Consider the following 19,431-nt stretch of genomic DNA (forward strand, 5'->3'; position numbering starts at 1 on the left):
TTATAGCAACACTGAATTGGGTTATTAATTGCGCTATAATGATACCCCTGCCATTTAGCAGATAATCTTAACTTAGCTGGGGGACTCTAGCCTTTGCATGTTAGAAGATACCATCATAAATATTAATATAATTTGTGCAAGAGCGCGTTTAATTATGCATAACCAAGCATGCAGACGAGAAACGTACAATTTCTGAAAAGAGCAAAAGGAACACTCACACTGTAAGCATGCACTTGGTTGCGTTCAGTGTGAACAACATGTTTCAATAGCATTTTTCAAATTTTGTTTTTCGGGTCATGCATGATTTGACATAAATTTGCACATACCCATTCAATGTGATCATACCCTTATTTTCATGTATCAGGATATTATTCATATTATTACTGTTGTGACCAAGAATAAATCTTTCAAGTAGTATCCTACCAGAGTGTCAATAGACATATCATTGGTTCATTAGCACTATTGAAAAATATACATAGATTTTTCATGATATGACATGGTCTTACATATGATATAAATAAAAAAACTCTGATATCTCACTCTGCAACAAATTATTATTTACTCTGTATCGATCAGCCATAACCCATAAAGAACACTTTACTTATTGGTACTTACTTCCGATGAGTAAGATGTATTGCTCATGGTCTTGGATCAGGGAATTGTCAAGTTTCCATTCTGTTCTTATTCTGTGGCTATGGTAGGTAACCGTCTGCTTCAAGTAACTAAAAACAGAACAGATATGATTTTGATTTATCTATTCAAGTATACAAATACAAGAAGTAGTATACTCCATTCTCCTTTTGATTAAACACTTCAGTTATTAAGAATCAAACTAACCTAATCTAATGTCTCATGTTAGTTACTTAAACAAATTAGTTAAGAACAGAGATCAATGTTTTTTCGTGTTTTCTTGTGTGTAACTTGGTTCAAAAGTTAAAATGAGAAATGACATCTTACAAACAAAGGTAGGTTATGTCGTATGACTATTTCTTATTACGTTGTAATGTTTTTTCAAAATTTATCCGATATAGCCTGATACATGAGTTTATGCTTATATTAATACTTCATTTTATTTTTCCAGATGCAAAGAATTCGAAGATATTTTGCTTGCAGAAGACATCGATTTGGAAAAACTAAGGATCCTCTGTTTCAATGGTGAGTGAGTAGGAGGTATTATTTTATGGTAGCCTAGTTGGCTAATCTAGAGTTGTTGGAAACTATTTAGACTTTGACAAATGTTGCATGTATTTTTTTATTTTCAAAACTATTCAAAAAAATGTGTACTTTAAATAATTTTTCTGGTGTCTCATGCTTGCTTTTTTATATTTTTAAAATAAATTACCGCAAAACAGTTTGTCTTGAAAGATAATTAAATTAACTTGGTGGAATACCATATTACTTTATTTTATCTCAAATAGTCAGATTTGAACAATCATAGATGTAAAAATTTGAAACTAATACGGTAACTTAGTTATATAAGAGCAAGGAAAATATTATAGGCTTTATTAGCTTACCTACAAATAAAGTAGGCGTAGTTATATGATAGGCCTATCTATGATTATGCATGGTCATGGATATCAAATTTCACATTATTCAACTGGTGACGCCCACTTTTTTAATATCGTACGTTATTCTAAACATGACATGTTTCATGATAAAAAAAATTATAACTCAACGAAAGATTATTGAGCCTGTTTAACTCCAATTAATTATTATATCAAGTTAGCAGATGTATTGACCTGTTTGTATCTGATTTCCTCACAACGTCATTTATATGGCAACATTTTTCTAGGTGTTCCTGATGAACATACCCACCGACCATTATGTTGGAGGCTATTATTCAACTACCTACCACCTTCACGGTGCTCTTGGAGTCAAATACTGCAAAGAAAAAGGGAACTCTACAGACAATTTATAGGTGACTTATTTACTTCATTTTCAATGAATCACATAGATTTGATTCATAGATTTAAACCTCAAATCATTAAACATAGATTTAATGTAGTGGTGCACATCTTGTCATCTATGTCTACTCAGAGCTAACGATTTATAATCAAACTATAAGTAATTAGGGTACTTATTTTCAACGGACACATCAGGTACCTATTTTTTCACTTTTTTCAAATTTCACTATTAAAAAAAAACACTTCGAAAAAAATCTTGTGACAACTGTCAATTCACTGTTTAAAACTCAAACCCATCCCAACCAAACCTTACTAGTGTGTGGGAACATACGACTTACCGCCGCCTCAAAGAAATAGTGGATGCGCTGATTGCGCTCCTCACAATCGTCATATCTTTTCTTAAACTGGAACTCAACCAGTTAGCCAGGGAAGTCGGCCTTTTTCACACTAAATCTACGTTAGGTATGGTCACTTCTATTTGATCACTAGTAGTCCTATTTCACTTTTTGGCTAAATTGCACTGTTCCCCACACATTTTACACGTTGTAACACTCTCAAAAATATTTTGTTTTAACATAAAATCTAAACTTCCTCATCTTTGAACTTTGTTCTCTCTAAATATTCTACCCTACAACCAACACAATCCATTTTGAAATAACTAGAGGTTCAACAGTTTCAAACAAACTTTGTTGATTAAAATATAAACCACGATTTTTTTTCTTTATAAAGAGCAACCATAATTACAAAAGAATGATCATAATTACACACAGGATGGTCTCTTTTGCATTTATAATTTAAAGTAGGCTATCCTAATTTTTTATAATTTTAATCTAGGCAACCATAGGTCTATGTTTGTTTAATCAGTTTAGTGATGGAAAACATAAACAAAACCAACCCTAACCTTGATGAAGCGAAGAACGTTAATTTTAAATTTATATTAATATAATTTAAATGCAAAAAAATGCTGTTTCAAGTTAAACAAAATATCATCGCATAATCAAATCCATAAGTTTCATAAGGAATAGAGTAGCCTAAGTACATCTTTTTAAAAACCTGTTGTGCCTGTTAGAAATAATTACCATAATTAGGTGTACGGAGTTCACACAACATGAATACACACCGTGTCCCACGAAGAGGCTTACACGTTTAATTTTATACTACGTGCCCATTCATGCACCGAACTTTTTTAAATTTTACACAGTTTACAAAGTAGGTTCTGGAAATATTCTGGGAAAATTTCAGCTCCGTAACCTTCCTAGAAACAAAATAGCGGCATATTGAAAATTTTACCAATTCGCTTACTACTTTCATGAATTATAATCTGATTTGTTTACTACGTTGCGGTAGTCTTGCCTCATTTGATGGTACCAGAAATGGATCAATCAATCTTCCAACAAGATGGTGCTCCACCTCATTTCGCAAAACATGTCAAGCAATTACTAAATGACAAACCTCATGGTCGTGGAAGTGAATTTTTAGATTGGCCACCCAGATCACCAGATTCAACTGTTTTTGTGACTTCTTTCTATGGGGTTACTTGAAGGAAAACATTTATACCTATAGAATAATAATGATGATGAGGAACTAAAACGATCAATAGAAGAGGAACTTCTCCGGATACCGCGGAGTTTCTTTGTAAAAGCTTACAAATCAATCCTTAGGCATTGTTATCAGTGTGTTGCTGTGGACGTGTTTCAATTTGAAAAATTTTGGACTTTGGGTTTTTCATTAGTCTATGTTCTAGTTTTTTTATTTAAAAGTCATATTGCCCTAAAGTGCATAAAATCTTCGGGGACGAAATTTCACTTTCCACTCTGGAAATGTATTTACAGTGAACATAACCTACTGTTACTGAGACTGTGTTGTAGAATATTCCCAAAGCTTTAAAATGACATGTAGTTGAAGACTATTTTCTGTAAGTCCACTGTAGAATATCCCAAAATCTTTAAAATGACATCCAATTGAGGGCTGTAAGTCCATTTTTCACTTCTGGAGCGTCATTGGAAAAAGAGAGAAAAGTATGGTTTGCAGCCAAAGTTACATTTTTCCCTCCATATTAGGCCTATGCTAAACCTGACAATTAGAAAACCGTGTATATCAATAATCCTTGAAGGTACAGACTTGAAAATATTATCAATCTCTTTGTCATCATGTGTAGAAATAGAATATCCATTCCATGATAGCAATCTTAAAAATAGATGTCATGAAAAACCATGGAATGGATATTCTATTTTTTCACATGATGACAAAGAGATTGATACAATTTCCAAGTCTGTACCTTCAAGGATTATTGAGATACACGGTTTTCTAATTGTCAGGTTTAGCATATTCCCGACTCCCATCACGAATTTTACACCAGAAATTTGTTTAGTTGTGTTTGGTAGAAGTGTTTCAATCGTGGGAATCATTAGGATATATTACAGATTATATGCTTTCACTTCAGTTATTCTTATTCACTTAATTCAATTGACCTAAGTAATTAAAAAATTAGCTGTAAAATGAATGAGACTCTGAAAATAAATTATGTAATTTGACTAGTACATATAATGAATAAAAAATAAATCTGTTTGCGTTCGCAAAGTTTCTTCTAATAAATCAGCATTTTTTAACAGATGAGATGATTGTAAACCCTGGCGATGCTGAACCTGGCAACGAGAATAGAGAGAGAGTCGACGTCACTTTTTCTGATCATCCTTTGAATTGCAACCCGGATAGCCTCTGGCAAACATTCTTCAAAGATAATGAAGTACTGCTACAAATTGATAAAGACGTTAGGTGAGTAAAATTACTGTACAAATGCCAAGATATAGTATGGCTAAAACAATTATTATATTACATTATAGCCCAAGTCTATATTCTAAATTATATTAATCCCGTCAAATAGTCATTTTGCAGGAAACAGCCCTAAAAGAATTTCTCTTGTCGGTTTTATATGTATTTTGGGGCGCTGAATTCGAATATGAAATTTTCTTACACGCCAGAGGGTGGCTTCACCGCTGAAACCCCCAAAACCCCCAAATTGTGGGACTTTTCTCAATTTTTCCATTTTATTTCGAAACCCTCTGGTTTCTTGAGAAAAAGCATTTTGTACTCAATATTACAGAGACAGACCTAGTTCTTGTGCCCGGGGAATGATACTGATTCTCCCGCACATTCTCATGTAATGAGATTCTTCAGATTAAAATACGTACTCAATTGATATCATCATAATAACTCAGTCAAATGGTAATTTGTCAGGAAACAGCCCCGAAAGTATTTTCTTCGTCGGTTTCATATGTATTTTGGGGCGCTAAATTTTAATATGAAATTTGCTGACGCGCCAGAGGGATGCTTCACCCCTAAAAACCTTTAAAACCCCCAAATTTTGGGACTTTCCAAAATTATTTCATGTTATTTCGAAAACCTCAGGTTTGTTGAGATAAAAAAATGCCTTAGAAAATTAAAGACAATAAAATTTCCAATAAATTGAGTGGTCGCGCGGGATTCTACGATTTCTGGTTTTTAAGCTACAAATTTTCTAAAAAAGGGTATTTTTCAAAGTTTTTTTTTTTAAATTCTGGAATCTCACTTCTTCCAATCTATACAACTTAAGATTATTATAAAGTAGTGCAATGATGAGAAATCACATATCATGTGAAAGTACAATTCTGAACAGATTCCTCAGGAATTTTGAAATTATTTTATTTAGTAAAGGGGTGAGGAGGAATACTAGCAAAAATAGAAAACGATGTCCCACATCCAAAATACAAAATTCTCATTTTTATATTTTTCAAGGCCTCCCTAACCAATCGAATCAATATTTTAGATCATATTGTTATACAAGGGTTATGTTCTATCAGAATCAACTGTTAGATCCACCATTCAATTTGCCGCAACTTGAACCACTCAATTTATTGGTAATTTTATTTTCTTCAATTGTGTAGAGAATGCTTTTGCTCGAGAAATCAGAGGGTTTCGAAATAGAATGGAAAAATTGAGAAAAGTCCCAAAATTTGGGGGTTTCAAGGGGGAAGCCGCCCTCTGGTGTGTAAGAAAATTTCATATTCGAATTCAGTGCCCCAAAATACATACAAAACCGACGATAAAAATTTTTTTAGGGCTGTTTCATGAAAAATTACCATTTGACTGGACTGTATCTAGTTTTCATGATTGTGTTATTTTTATGTGTTTATGTTTTTATTTTTCAGGCGTTTGTACCCTGAAATCTCGTTCTTCCAGCAACCCACCGAATTTCCTTGCCAAGCTATAGTACACAGCGAAGGAACCAAAAGACTGCACAAAAGAGTGCAACATTCAGTTCTCAAGTCGGCCAATGTGGTTAGGAAAGGACTCGGAATCACAAGGGTAAATTGCATTGACTCATTACATTTTTTATTCTAATACTGATCAATAACATATATATAGAATGACCCATATTTATTTGACCTTTGCTATAAGGTCGGTAGTGACCATAGGGCCTAATGATATGAAACCAAACTATACCTTTATAGATCCTATTAATAGATTTTCTAAACAAATTACTTGTTGACAGAACAAAGATTATGTACAGAACTCTCCAAGATAGAAGACAGTACCTAACTGTCTTCAGGGTAACTGTTACCTGAGGACGAAAAATACATCAAGGAAAAATACAGAAAATTTACGTACCGGCTAGTGTGGTATCTAATCTGGTGTGGTATCTAATAGTTGAGATTATCAAGTGTTGTACTCTCGTTTTCTCCAGTTGGAAGACTGATTGCTTGATACAAGCAAGCTTCACTAGTAGTATAGAAATGGCGACTCTGGGACAACATGTACCAGACTTCTCCACCTAACCTAACCCAACAAAAAAATTTAACCTAACCTAACAAACCTAACCTAACCTAACCTAACCTCAAGGTCAAGGTCAATACTTCAAAACTTGAAAACTTGGAGAAAAAAACTTAGAAAAAAATAATGAAAAATCAAAAATAAATAAAAATTAATTAAAAAATAATAATGAAAAATCAGAAATAAATAAAAATCAATAAAAATAAATCAGAAGGTCTCCCCCCCACTCTGGAGTGTATGTAGTATATACAGGGTGATTCATAATTATGGTAAAATATTTTAATATGTGATAGTAGAGGTAAAAATAAGAAAAAAAGTTCATATAAACATATATCCATAAACGCTTCATTGGCGAGCTATACAGGGTAGTAATAGATTTCACCCAGAATTTAGTTCCTCTGTTGAAATGCACTGATGCTGAATTGTTTGGGGACTAGTTATTGGAAAACTTATGCTGGATTCAAATGGAAAAATATCTGAAAAATTGAATAAAACTAGTCTGGAAGCTGTAGTGTGAGTAGTTTTTAAGAAAAAAGTTAAAATATGCAAAAATTCTAAGGAGAAAAACATAGACTTCTACGTTTGATGCCCAATAACTTTCTTTAATGATCAGTAAACAAATAATTTCTCGCAATAAAAATTGTAGAGAATTTAAATTCTGAAAAGAATTATGTAAGCTGTGTAAACTAAATTTAAATAAAAGTTGAATAAAATGTATTCTTATGTAGTACATTCATTACACTACAAAAATTTGCTGTTTTATGAGGAGATAACTAATAACTCATAGGTTGTAGCTGATTGCAAATAAAACATGGATTTTAATAACAGCTGTTTCAAAACAGCTGATTTATTATGTTTTGAATAAGAAAATATTTGAAAGAAATTATCAGCTGAAAATTATTTTCAGAAATATTTTAGCTCACTGTTGAACAAAAAAAAAAAAAAAACTGTAAGTTAGGCCCACTATAACTGCGCTGTGTTTTTTGTTTAATCTATTAACCAGTTATTCGTAACTATTCCACTTTGCTTTTGTGTTAAGTGTTAACTTTTGAAAAATGGCAGGTGATCTTAGACATTATTCATACTCAGAATTAGCTGATATGCATTAAATGTAAGGAATGGGACACAACTGTAATAGTACTGAAGCAAGACGTTTGTATCAAGAGAACTTTCCTAACCAAGTATGTCCAAGTTCAAGGTTTTTCGCCACTATTCATCAAAGTCTGTCTGAAACAGATTCTTTGATATCCAAAGAGCACATTTATGCAGGCAGACCCCGATCTACTATGACTGTTGAGTTAGAAGAACAAGTTCTTAATGAAATTTATGAACATCCAGAGAAGAGCACGAGAGAATTGTCAGTGCAGTTTAATGTCAATCAATCTATTATTTGGAGGATACTAAAATAGCAACTAATACATCCATACCACCTCCAGAAAGTTCATACTCTATTGCCATGAGACTGTATTCCCTGTGCTGGTATTTGCCGATGGTTTTTAGTAAAACTTGTTTACCCAAACTTTTTAACAACTGTTTTATTTACTGGCGAGGCACACTCTACAAGAACAGCTATTGTTAACGTCCACAACCAACATATTTGGGCAGCTGAGAATCCTCATGCCATCAATCCCAATCTTTCACAACATCAGTTTTCAGTAAACATTTGGGCAACATTTTCAGGAATCATAGGAGATCATCTACTTCTGTTTGAGCTTCCTCCAAGGCTTAATTGCATAATCAACTAGTCTTTTGGTATAAGTTTAATGTCATTTAAATATGCTACTTTCATATAAAAAAATTTTTTCATATAAAACCGAATATTTTATTTGCAATCAGCTACAACTTATGAGTTATTAGTTCTCTCCTCATAAAACAGCACATTTTTGTGGTGTAATGTACTACATAAGAATACATTTTATTCAACTTTTATTCAATTTTAGTTTACACAGCCTTACATAATTCTTTTCAGAATTAAATTCTCTACAATTTTTATTGCAAAAAATTATTTGTTTACTGATCATTAAAGAAAGTTATTGGGCATCAAACATAGAAGTCTGTGTTTTTCTACTTAGATTTTTTGCATATTTCAACTTTTTTCTCAAAAACTACTCACACTACAGCTTCCAGACTAGTTTTATTCAATTTTTCAGATATTTTTCCATATGAATCCAGCATAAGTTTTTCAAAAACTAGTCCCCAAACAATTCAGCATCCCCAAACAATTCAGCATCGGTGTATTTCACCAGAGGAACTGAATTCCGGGCGAAATCTACTACCCTGTAAAGCTCGCTAATGAAGCGTTCATGGATATATGTTTATATGAACTTTTTTCTTATTTTTACCTCTACTATCACGTATTAAAATATTTTACCATAATTATGAATCACTCTGTATAGTGTTCACAACAGTGGGGGGGGGGGACCATCAGTGTTCAGTTAAGAGCCATACAGGACACATCTCACACATTCAGCTCTCTAGAACCTGACGTTTCAGCAAGACTTTGAGAAAAAGTATCCTAGGACACATGGCCGCCGTTTTGATCTTCAATAAAATATGTTCGATAAAAGTAGCAATGAATTGCTGATTTTTATTCCTCAAATCCTCTTCACCCACATTTAGTAATGTAAGAAGAAGTGATCATTCTATAGAATATACAAGGAGCTTGAATATCCAAACAGTAATGAGATATCCTCTGGGTAGCATGTATGCTTTCAGATATGAATTCTAGAGTGTGATCAAATCATTGTATCACAAGGAATATTTTTTCCTAGTTATATTTAACATAATAACATTCCATAGTATTCAGTCAGTGTTCAGTCACTGTTCAGGGTTCAGTCACTGTTCAGTTAGTGTTCACTTACAGCTCACTAGAAGCTGCAATGAGCTTGGATATAGTTGTTAAAGTATACATAATAAACAACAAGTAAATAGATATCCACCGTGGTGTAGTGGTTAGTACTTCTGCTTTCCATTCTAGAGGACTCAAGTTTGAATTATTCATAAGGACCCGGGTTCGAATCTTCATTGTATATATGGGGATGTAGAATGTTTGGTTAAGGAATGTAGGTAGGTAGAGTGTAGGTGTAATTGATTGTAAACCATTACACCACGATGGATATCTTTTGTTGAAATAACTTTTTTCAACTATGATTCAACAGGAAAGTTTTCATGTTTCAACTGGTCTGTATGACATCATAATAGCCAAGTGATAAGGAAGTTGTTGAATAATAACGAAAATGTGCAAGTATATAGTATTCATTATCAAATCTCAATTATTGAAAAGAATATACAAATGAAACAGCTTCTTTTCTCTTGTATAATCATCGGTCCTATGATACCTCTCAGCTGACGACCAAACAGAGAAAAGTGGTGGTGGGGATAACTTTTCCTGTTTCAACAGGTCTATGATGATGTCACCCCATCATGACTCACTTCTCAATTCCTCGTTATCATTAGTAGGAAGAAGTATCATATTCTATATAATTTGAGTCTAAACATAAGTCCTCTATGGTGTAGTGGTTAGCATGTCAGCTTTCCAAGTTGGAGGTTCCAGGTTCGAATCCAAGGCGGTAAAGGTAAGTATTAAAGGTCAGTATCAACAGAACCAGAAGATATATTTTTTTGTATGTAGTGGGTAGAGAAGAGAAAACAATATTTTTATTCTTCCCATATGCATTTATTTTCCATTATAAAACAGTATATATATTAGTCATTGAAAATCCTCTTCTATATTTTGTGGTCTCCTGATAGACCTCTGCCGACCTTTCCTCTTGTTCTGAAATGCTGCATACTCCATCAGTTTGTACAGTATCCCAAAAAGCAGCACTGTAGATAGATATTAGTAGAGCAGGGTCTCCTGAACAGCCCTCAGTAACTCTAAATCTCTTCACACATCCATCATCTCTGCAGTATGAGAATCCTGCAAAGGTTATCTTCCTGTTGTTGCTGATAAGAGTTAGACTCTTGGTCACCGCATTCAAATTCACACCAATACTTTCGAGATGAACAATCATTAAAGATCAATTCAATCTTGACATCCTCATTTCACCAATTATAGACTTTATCCAATTTTACAACAGCTACTTCACTATACTTGAGACTGTAGATAGTATCCATAGCTACTCGTTGGCTATCGCCAAACAGAACATAACCTTTAAAGTATGACATTGTTAACAGTTAGCAATTGACTGATGTTCGAGAGACAATCATCTCCACTTATATATAGCCTATAATGATGGTGGTGGGGGAAAAAGTGAATGATAAAACAGTAAATTGAATCAAATGTTTATTTATTGACATGAAAAGGTTATGACAAAAATATCTATCTTCCAGCATTGTCTTCATAATCCAATCATGGGTTGAGTTCACAATATTGAGTGTGCAGAGTAGTGGTGCATCCATAGGCTCCTTCCTTGATCCAGTCACCTTCTTCCACACAGACTCCACATAGTTGAGTAGGTAATGCTATGGGCAGTAGCTTCCATGTCCAGCTTCCATGTCCATAGGCTCCTTCCTTGATCCAGTCACCTTCTTCCACACAGACTCCACATAGTTGAGTAGGTAATGCTATGGGCAGTAGCTTCCATGTCCAGCGCTAGTCCTCAACAATTCCTTCAGGCTCAGTATCTTGTAGTAGAGATAGGGTGATGTCAAGTCGACATACTCTATATTCTCCTTATCATCCAGCTGCAGCAGCTTGTCCAATAGAGCAATTGTGTCATATCCATAGACAAAGATCTTGATTGACTGTCCCAAGTTGCTGTCAGCCAGCCATCGTCCAATCATATTGGTTTCATATTGGCAAACAATTGGTTTCAGAGCTTTGTAGGGAAGATGTTGTTGACCGGCTGTTTTGACCGACCATCTTAGTACATGTTTAGCTTGATGTAGACTATTGTTGTCAAGCACCGCCCTAGCTTTCAACAGCATATCTGGGTAGGGTGGCTTGAAAAAGTAGTGATGAGTTGTTACATGATAATTATCATCACGTTCCAGTACTGCCATCTCCTTCACAATGAAATCATGACACAGTCCTTCAAATCCTTGGAAGTTTATCAGGTAGAGTGGTAGTGGACCGAAAATGTTGCTAGCTCTTCTCGGTGTAAATGTTGCAAAGTTGTCTCCACTACAGTCCTCAAATACCACGCCATCATCAGAAGCAGTATGTAGGTCTGTAGTACTTGTAGAAGCATCCTTCATCAACGGTTTGTCTAACACATCCTCTCCTTCACTTATCTCTCCATCTTCCCTAGTAGGGAAGGTAACAGTAGCCAACTTGAACATGACTGTATCACTCAACGCTTGTTATATTCTCTCGTTGAAATGAACTATAACGTTTTATATTCTCTCTATGCTGACTACTAGACCAGTCAATGGTCGGTACTCTTTGATCATTTCATGAATCATTAGGCAGTAGGCTCATGTATTGGCGGGTATGTTGGCAGTAGCTTCAAACACAATCCTCACATTGACACTTCCAGTTTTGAGTGATTCATTTTGGCAGGAGCAATCGAAAGCAAACAACATTATATTATCAGTGCTTATAGCTCCTGTTTCAAGCAGAGGGTTAGATGAGCGAGCATTATTATGATTGTAGACTCCATTGAAAGCTGCATACATGTTGTAGACACAATTATCATCACCATCAATGCTCTCATACGGGTATTATTTGTTGTTTAAAAACATTCGAATATCCTTCATACTACACTTGTCAAATTTTGAACTGTTAGCTGCTGCTACACCTCGTCTTGCAGTCTGCAGGCCAACTACAATGTAGCGTGGCTTCTCATGCTGAGTTGTTGACTTGACAGTCCATGTATGTTTTGTAGTTTGTCGAAATGGTATACTGATTGGTGTGTCATTCTGCACAATCTGTAGCATATGCATTCTTACATCATCAGCCACTTCTAAATATGGCATTCTCTACAAAAGCTTTGTGATTGTAATATTAGCACTGGCAACACTCACACAGTCATTGAAATTAGGGCTACATCTCAACACCAGCTCTTGTTTCACATTCAACAGAATCTGTCTTTAGTCTTCGGCAAAGCCCAGCAGGTATCATAGAGGTACATCCATCAACAAAATTGGCAAAACCAGTGGTTGAACTAAACTTGTAGCCGGCTGCTTCCATCTTGCTGCGTTCATCTCGCTCGAATGTCACAGCATTCTTCATCAGGCTGGTGATACCCGGATTATGTATGCTGTCCACCTCCACACCATTGATTTCATAACATATCTCTGAAAACAGATTGGCAAAGAATCCAGATACACACAATGTTCCAGCCACAGCAGCGTCAGCAGCTCCAAGCACTGTATACTCCAGATGTAGATAGCTCTTGGATGGCAGTGTGTAAATGTCCTGTTACTGGATTGGTATCCTCAATTCATCGTTGGCATTGAAGCTTGTGGTATAGGGGGCATGAGAGTGGTACTCATAGCCAATGATACTGGTGTCCAATGAAGGTCCATTCCTTGTCACATCCAAAACTCCCATTGCTAATGTTGTCTCACTTGGCAGCCTCTTTCCTTTAGATAGTTAATGCTCCTCAACGTTAACCTCACAGAGGTTGAATGTTGAATGACACATTTTGCATTAGCACTCCTTTTATCTATTTTTCTAGGTTCTGGACCGCCCTCCATGGGAGAAATTGCCACCTCCACATCCAATCCCTGATTCCACTTTGAGAATAATAGCACCATCCCACTTATGCTGTCTCAAATGCAGAGTAATATTAATCTCCTCACCTCTATTATTTATCAGACGTCCGTTCTCATCAACAACCTCCAACATAATGTTACCAATCTGCTTGATGTCCACAGGTAAATAGATTACATTCTGCAGAGTTACAATCATTTTATACCCTGGATCAACATCTGGGTAAAACTCATAGATCACCTGATCCTTGGCCCCATTCAAATAGGATCCACCCACAATGTTACACTTTATATGTAGTACATTAGGTCTATTGATTTATACTGTATAATCGCCTTTAGCCTCCTTGTTGGCTTCTACAACTCGTTTATCACTAAATCCCAACAAACGTCCTATTGAATTGGCTGGACTGAAATCTAACTTGGCATTGCTCAGAACTGAACATTTCAAGGTCGATGGATCGACAGCCAATGAGAACTGTATGCTTCGGTTATGTAACCTAGCTCTAAGCAGAGTGGCAATAGTTTGAAATTCAAAACTGCCCTCTGGTAATGATATATGCTGGAGATCTGACCCAAATTCAGCACTTGTATCCAGCATCACCTTGGATACAATATCCTCTTTTTTCTTCTCTTCTTCTTCCACTCCAATCTTCCATCTATTACCTCTGGTTCCAACATTATGTACATAACCATACCAATGATTACCAATTGATATTTGAATTGTCAACTGATGTTAGCTCCTGATGTGTCAGTGCCGGGTCAGTTGTCGCTGATTTCTTCACAATATAATTTGACAGTTTTGGCGCATGGTAGTGCAGTGTATTGTTGTAGCCTGCCTCAACATTTGGTATTGAATTACAGCTGGTGAAGCTGATAAGACCAACCTCCCATCCACCAGTGCTTGTATCAAGAGGCAGGTAAAAGTCGCTTTTCAGCACAGAAGTATTACTTCCAAAGCAGAGCATCATGGTCTTGACTGCTTAATGTACTATTAGAATAGAATAGAATAGAAAATATATTTATTGATACAAGAAAAAACATAACATGACATTCAATCAATAATAATTTGATGATTACACAAATATATATATTATGACATGACCTGTTGGTCGTCTGCCAAGTTGAGCTATTTTATTGATTTAAAATTTACATGCAAGTATTTGAAATTGAATTTTATCCAATTTGAAAAATTCTAAATTTTAAACAATTTTGGAATCAATCAACCAAAGAGATCATGGCAACAAAAGTATTACATATGAAATTACATTATACTACATATGCAGGAGTAAAAAAAGAAAAGCAGTGAAACCATCAAGTATTATATTCCTGTATTAGCATTTTTCTGTAAGCCCAAGCATTCCTCACAAAACCTATCAGCGCCCTCCAATCACTACCATTCAAAAACCCTACCACCTGATCCTCTGATAGCTCTCTATCGCCTAAATGCGCTCCTCTTATCTCTGCTAGTACTGGACACCTTCCGATAAAATGCATTGTATCCTCCCTTTCCCTCCTATTGCATAACGTACATATGGTCTGAATTCCCTCTCTTCCCACACTACTATTCAAGTACCATAGACCTCCCCTTGATCTGAATATGATTGACTTCTCATTGCGGGTGAGATTGGCTCCTATATAATTATTGTGTTCGGTGATTGGGTTCAAACGTGGATAGACAGTATAATTTACAGATTGCCTTGCTCTTTCTCTCCATTTCTCTCTACATTCGTTTTTTATACATTCGTTAATATTATTCAAACTTTGCCTTAGTACATCCCGCATTCCTTCCTCCCATCTTGGCAATTCAATGTTATATTTTTCAGCCTGCTCTTTCCACACTTTATACCATCCTACTTTCTGTTCAAACATTTTCTGAGCAAGTTTTCGTGGCAGCCTGTTTGGTCGCAAAGAAAGGGTTCTTATAATATAGCTGTAATGCATCTCAAACAAATAATGGTGTAAATTATACTTATTGACTTCCAAATAGATGATATAATTGGGTGTTGATTGCGGTAACGAAAATAATTTCTTGATAAAGGCTCTGTGTAACCGTTCTATTTCTTCAAATTGCTTATATCCCCACACCTGACCACCATAGCTCACAAGAGCTCTTACCACCGCATCAAACATTACCCACTTACTCTCGATGTTTATTTCATTTTGGGCCACAAAACTATTCCACACATTATTCAATGCAAACTTTGCCACTGACACTCTCTCTCTGACATGCTCACTGAACGCCAACTGAGGAGTGAATGTTACGCCTAGATATTTGTACTTGTTTACAACTCCGATCCGCTCGTCTCCCCAGTACCACCTCTCATGATGGGCCAGTCTCCCTCCCCTTCTCATCACCATTATCTTAGTTTTGTCGGTATTGATTGTAAGTCCCCACGTCTCACAGTAATGTTTCAAACATATTATCATTTTTTGTAATGCTTTCGGCGTGGATGCAATCAGAATCAAATCATCGGCATACATAAGTCCTTTAATATTCAACTCGTCCACCCATATCCCTTCTTCCATATTATCAAAAATATCATTAATAAACAGGGTGAATAAAATCGGGGACAACAAGCAGCCTTGTTTTAATCCGTTCTCTGTATAGAATGCATTACTCAGCCCATCCTTCTTGTTTTGACTATTTTTACACCAAACAAACGCCCGTGTGTTCTCATATAATTTCTGGACAATTCTCACAAATTTGCTAGACAACCCAATCTGAAACAACTTATAAATTAAAGCATTACGATCTACTTTATCAAATGCGGCCTTGAAGTCAACATACAAACAATAAACTCTATCTTTCCTTCTCCTCAGTTTCAAATTGATGATGCTGTATAAACTGAATATATTATCCACTGTACTGTATCCTTTTCTAAATCCCGCCTGTTCCTCATTTATTACTTCATTTTTCTCTACCCATTCGTTTAATCTATTCAGAAAAATTCCTGCGAAAATTTTTGCAAATGCATTGATGAATTGTATGCCTCTGTAATTAGCAACTTCATTCAAATCACCTTTTTTATGAATTGGGAAGATAACCGCTTCCGAAAAATTGTCAGGCACCAATCCTGTATCATAAATATAATTATAAAAATTGAGCAGCAAATTTAAGAATTGATCTGGAGCTGATTTGAAAAATTCTGCCGGTATGCCGTCAGTGCCTGGAGCTTTATTACATTTTGCCTTTTTCAATACCAAATTCAGTTCTTCTTTCGTTATTTTTGCATCTAGTTTTTCGTCCTCTATGAACGGTATGGCATATGCTATTTTATCTGCCTCAACTTCAACGGAAAGTAAGTTTTTAAAATGTTTGACCCAGCTTCCAATATCTATCTGGCCTGTACACTTGAAGGATGTTCTTTTAAACTTTTTCACCGAGTCCCAAAACTGTTTCGAGTCGCGCACATTTTCTAAGCATTTTCTAATATTATCATAATACTCGGTTTTTTTAGTTTTACACAACTGAATGTACTTTTTGTTTTCCTCTGCATAGATTTGTCTAGCTTGCTGACTGTTCACCCTCCTAAAAAGTCTAAGACAGGCAAAACTTCTTTTTCTCGCTTTATCACATTCCCAATCAAACCATATCTGTTTCGCATGTTTATTTTCTCTCTTAGAAATTCTTGCATTGTTACCCGCTGCTTCATAAACGATATTGATAATCTTTTCTGCGGCTTGACTACTATCGGGTGACAAGATAACATCACAGCTGCTCCGCGATAACTTATTACGGTACTCTGTTGCATCTACTTTTGACCAAATCAGCTTGGGCAATAGCGTTAAATTATCACATATTGAATTCGAAATGTCTCCTTTCAATCGAACTACTATTGGCATATGGTCAGAAAAACTTTCAGTCAGGACTTCAAAACTATTTACAGCTGCTAGTGTACTCATCGTCACACAACATAAATCGATAACTGAGCATCCAACACTTGTAACATAGGTAAATTCTCCCTTATCATCTGTTGCTGTCCTCCCGTTTAACACACACATATTAAATTCCTCACACATATTGAGTATTCTACGCCCATTCCTATTCAAATTTTCATCTTTAGAATTTCGTTCAACATTTATCACCCAATCTCTCTGCATAATTTCATCCGGTATTATTTGACATTTCCCTATGCGTCCATTAAAATCTCCTAACAATATTAAATTCTCACCCATCTCTCTGCCTTCTAAGAATCTATTCAGTTTGTTAAAGTCAGCACTCCAGCTTTCTCCTGGCGTTAGATAAACTGACATAATATGAATTTCTCCATATCTATCACATTTAAGAGTTATTACTGGCCACTCTTCTAAGTAAGTGAATTTACAAGCTTCCCTCCTATTATAGACAGACCTATAAGCCATCATTATTCCTCCCTTTGCCCTACCAAATCCTGACGTTCTAGTTGCTGGCACCCAAAATATATTATATCCTGGAAAATAGCCCTCTAAACGATTAAAATCTTTCTCCTCGACAAACGTTTCGCATAGAATAAAAATATCATAATTCTTTAAGAAATCAAGAAAATAATTTGAACTCACCTTTCCTCTAAGACCCGCTACATTATAAGCCAACACACTTAATTCATTTATTCCTTTTACCTGGCAGACGACCTTATCCTATTCATTAGACTGTTTATTTGAGCGTTCATTAGATTGTTCATCCTTCTTCGAAACATTATTAATTATTTCAGTGAAGTCCATCTTCAGAATCCGATTCAATCTCTCCAGCCCATCCTCGTTTCCACACCGTAGACCATCCTCCGCCTCCCACGTGAAGATATGTCCCTCAACAATCAGCTGTTCCCCCTTCACAACAGAACTCCGCACGCCACTCATCTTCAATATTTCTTTTTTGAGTAGAAATAGTCTATTACGCCGTATTCTTGTCGCAAGCGAATAGTCTTTATGCACTACATATCCAGTTCCTTTCAGTTTCCCTGTATTCCCCAGAACTACATCAATGTCGCGATCCACCGGAATATGAGCAATTATCGGCGCATTGTCTCTTTTTTTGCCCAAGATGTGAGCACGATTGACACCCACTTGTATATTACACTTCAGTACATTTGTACAAAATTCCTTTACTATCTCACCACAGTCCTCGTTACTTTTGAATTTTAGTCCTCTGAAGATTAAATTATTACGTCGTGATCGATCTTCGTATCTGTCTAATCGATGCATAATTTTGATATTTTCCATTTTCAGACGTTGTACTTCCTCCTTCAGCAATTTGTTTTCTTCGGTGATGTTGGATAGTAAGTTTGTTATTCCTAACACATCGTTCTTTGTAGCCAATTCACTAAATTTTTCATGAAATAACGTTTTAATGGTTAATTCTATATTTTGTATTAAATCGTAATTTTTTGAATCACACCCTTTCTTCGCGGCACGTGAGCTCTCAGGCGAGGAACCCATAGTACGATCCCGTTTCTCACCTCGCTGTTGCCTTGTAATGAATTCATCCATACGAGCAGTGGTATCTCGACACTTCTTATAAGTTCACACACACGAAACACACGAAAACTCAAAATTCACGAATTATGAAATGAATTATTAGTTTGACTTGTTCTAACTGTATTTTCCACTAGCCGGCACAGCTTATCGTCTTAGATACGGGAGCACCGATAAATACGTCTGTCTCGCTCGACTGTCCTAGCTCAACTCAACTTAATGTACTATTGCACAATGATTTGCAATATGTTCTTACTCAGTATATATAGATGGGAAGACAATGGGGAATAATAATACATGCTTTTTATAGATTATAATCATTTATTTCCATCAATCAAAAATTTCAAACACAAATGTCCACAAATATCTGAGTAGAGATCTTCCTGCTTGCGTTCATAGTTATATTCAATCCTTGCCGCCGGTGCTGACCCTTGATGCATGTAGTCAATAAACTCCTGTGGTGGTCTCAGGTTGCCAAATCCGTCAAAGTAGTGGATGTCATTATCATTCTTCATATAGCACACCCAATGGGTGCCGGCGCCAGTACTGCTGTCAAAATTGATGATACCACATTCTCGTCTCAATGGTCCTGCAGCCGGTAGAGCATCCC

At 35.6% G+C, this 19,431-nt stretch overlaps 1 protein-coding gene across 3 annotated transcripts in view; it reads left to right on the forward strand.

The window, feature by feature from the left end:
- Positions 1–663: 663 nt before the first annotated feature.
- LOC111058375 (TBC1 domain family member 13) overlaps positions 664–19,431 on the forward strand; it is a 48,679-nt gene continuing 29,911 nt past the window's right edge. For 2 of the 3 annotated variants that reach the window (XM_039430694.1, XM_039430695.1), the window contains exons 1-5: positions 673–965; positions 1,082–1,155; positions 1,793–1,918; positions 4,517–4,679; positions 6,092–6,248. In XM_039430694.1, the coding sequence (XP_039286628.1) occupies positions 946–965; positions 1,082–1,155; positions 1,793–1,918; positions 4,517–4,679; positions 6,092–6,248 (540 nt within the window). In that variant the 5' untranslated portion in view covers positions 673–945. Of the gene's footprint in view, positions 966–1,081; positions 1,156–1,792; positions 1,919–4,516; positions 4,680–6,091; positions 6,249–19,431 lie in introns of all 3 variants that reach the window. The other variant, XM_039430696.1, reaches the window with a different exon arrangement.

Source organism: Nilaparvata lugens, chromosome 6 (assembly GCF_014356525.2).
Source record: "Nilaparvata lugens isolate BPH chromosome 6, ASM1435652v1, whole genome shotgun sequence".
Taxonomy (NCBI): domain Eukaryota; kingdom Metazoa; phylum Arthropoda; class Insecta; order Hemiptera; family Delphacidae; genus Nilaparvata; species Nilaparvata lugens.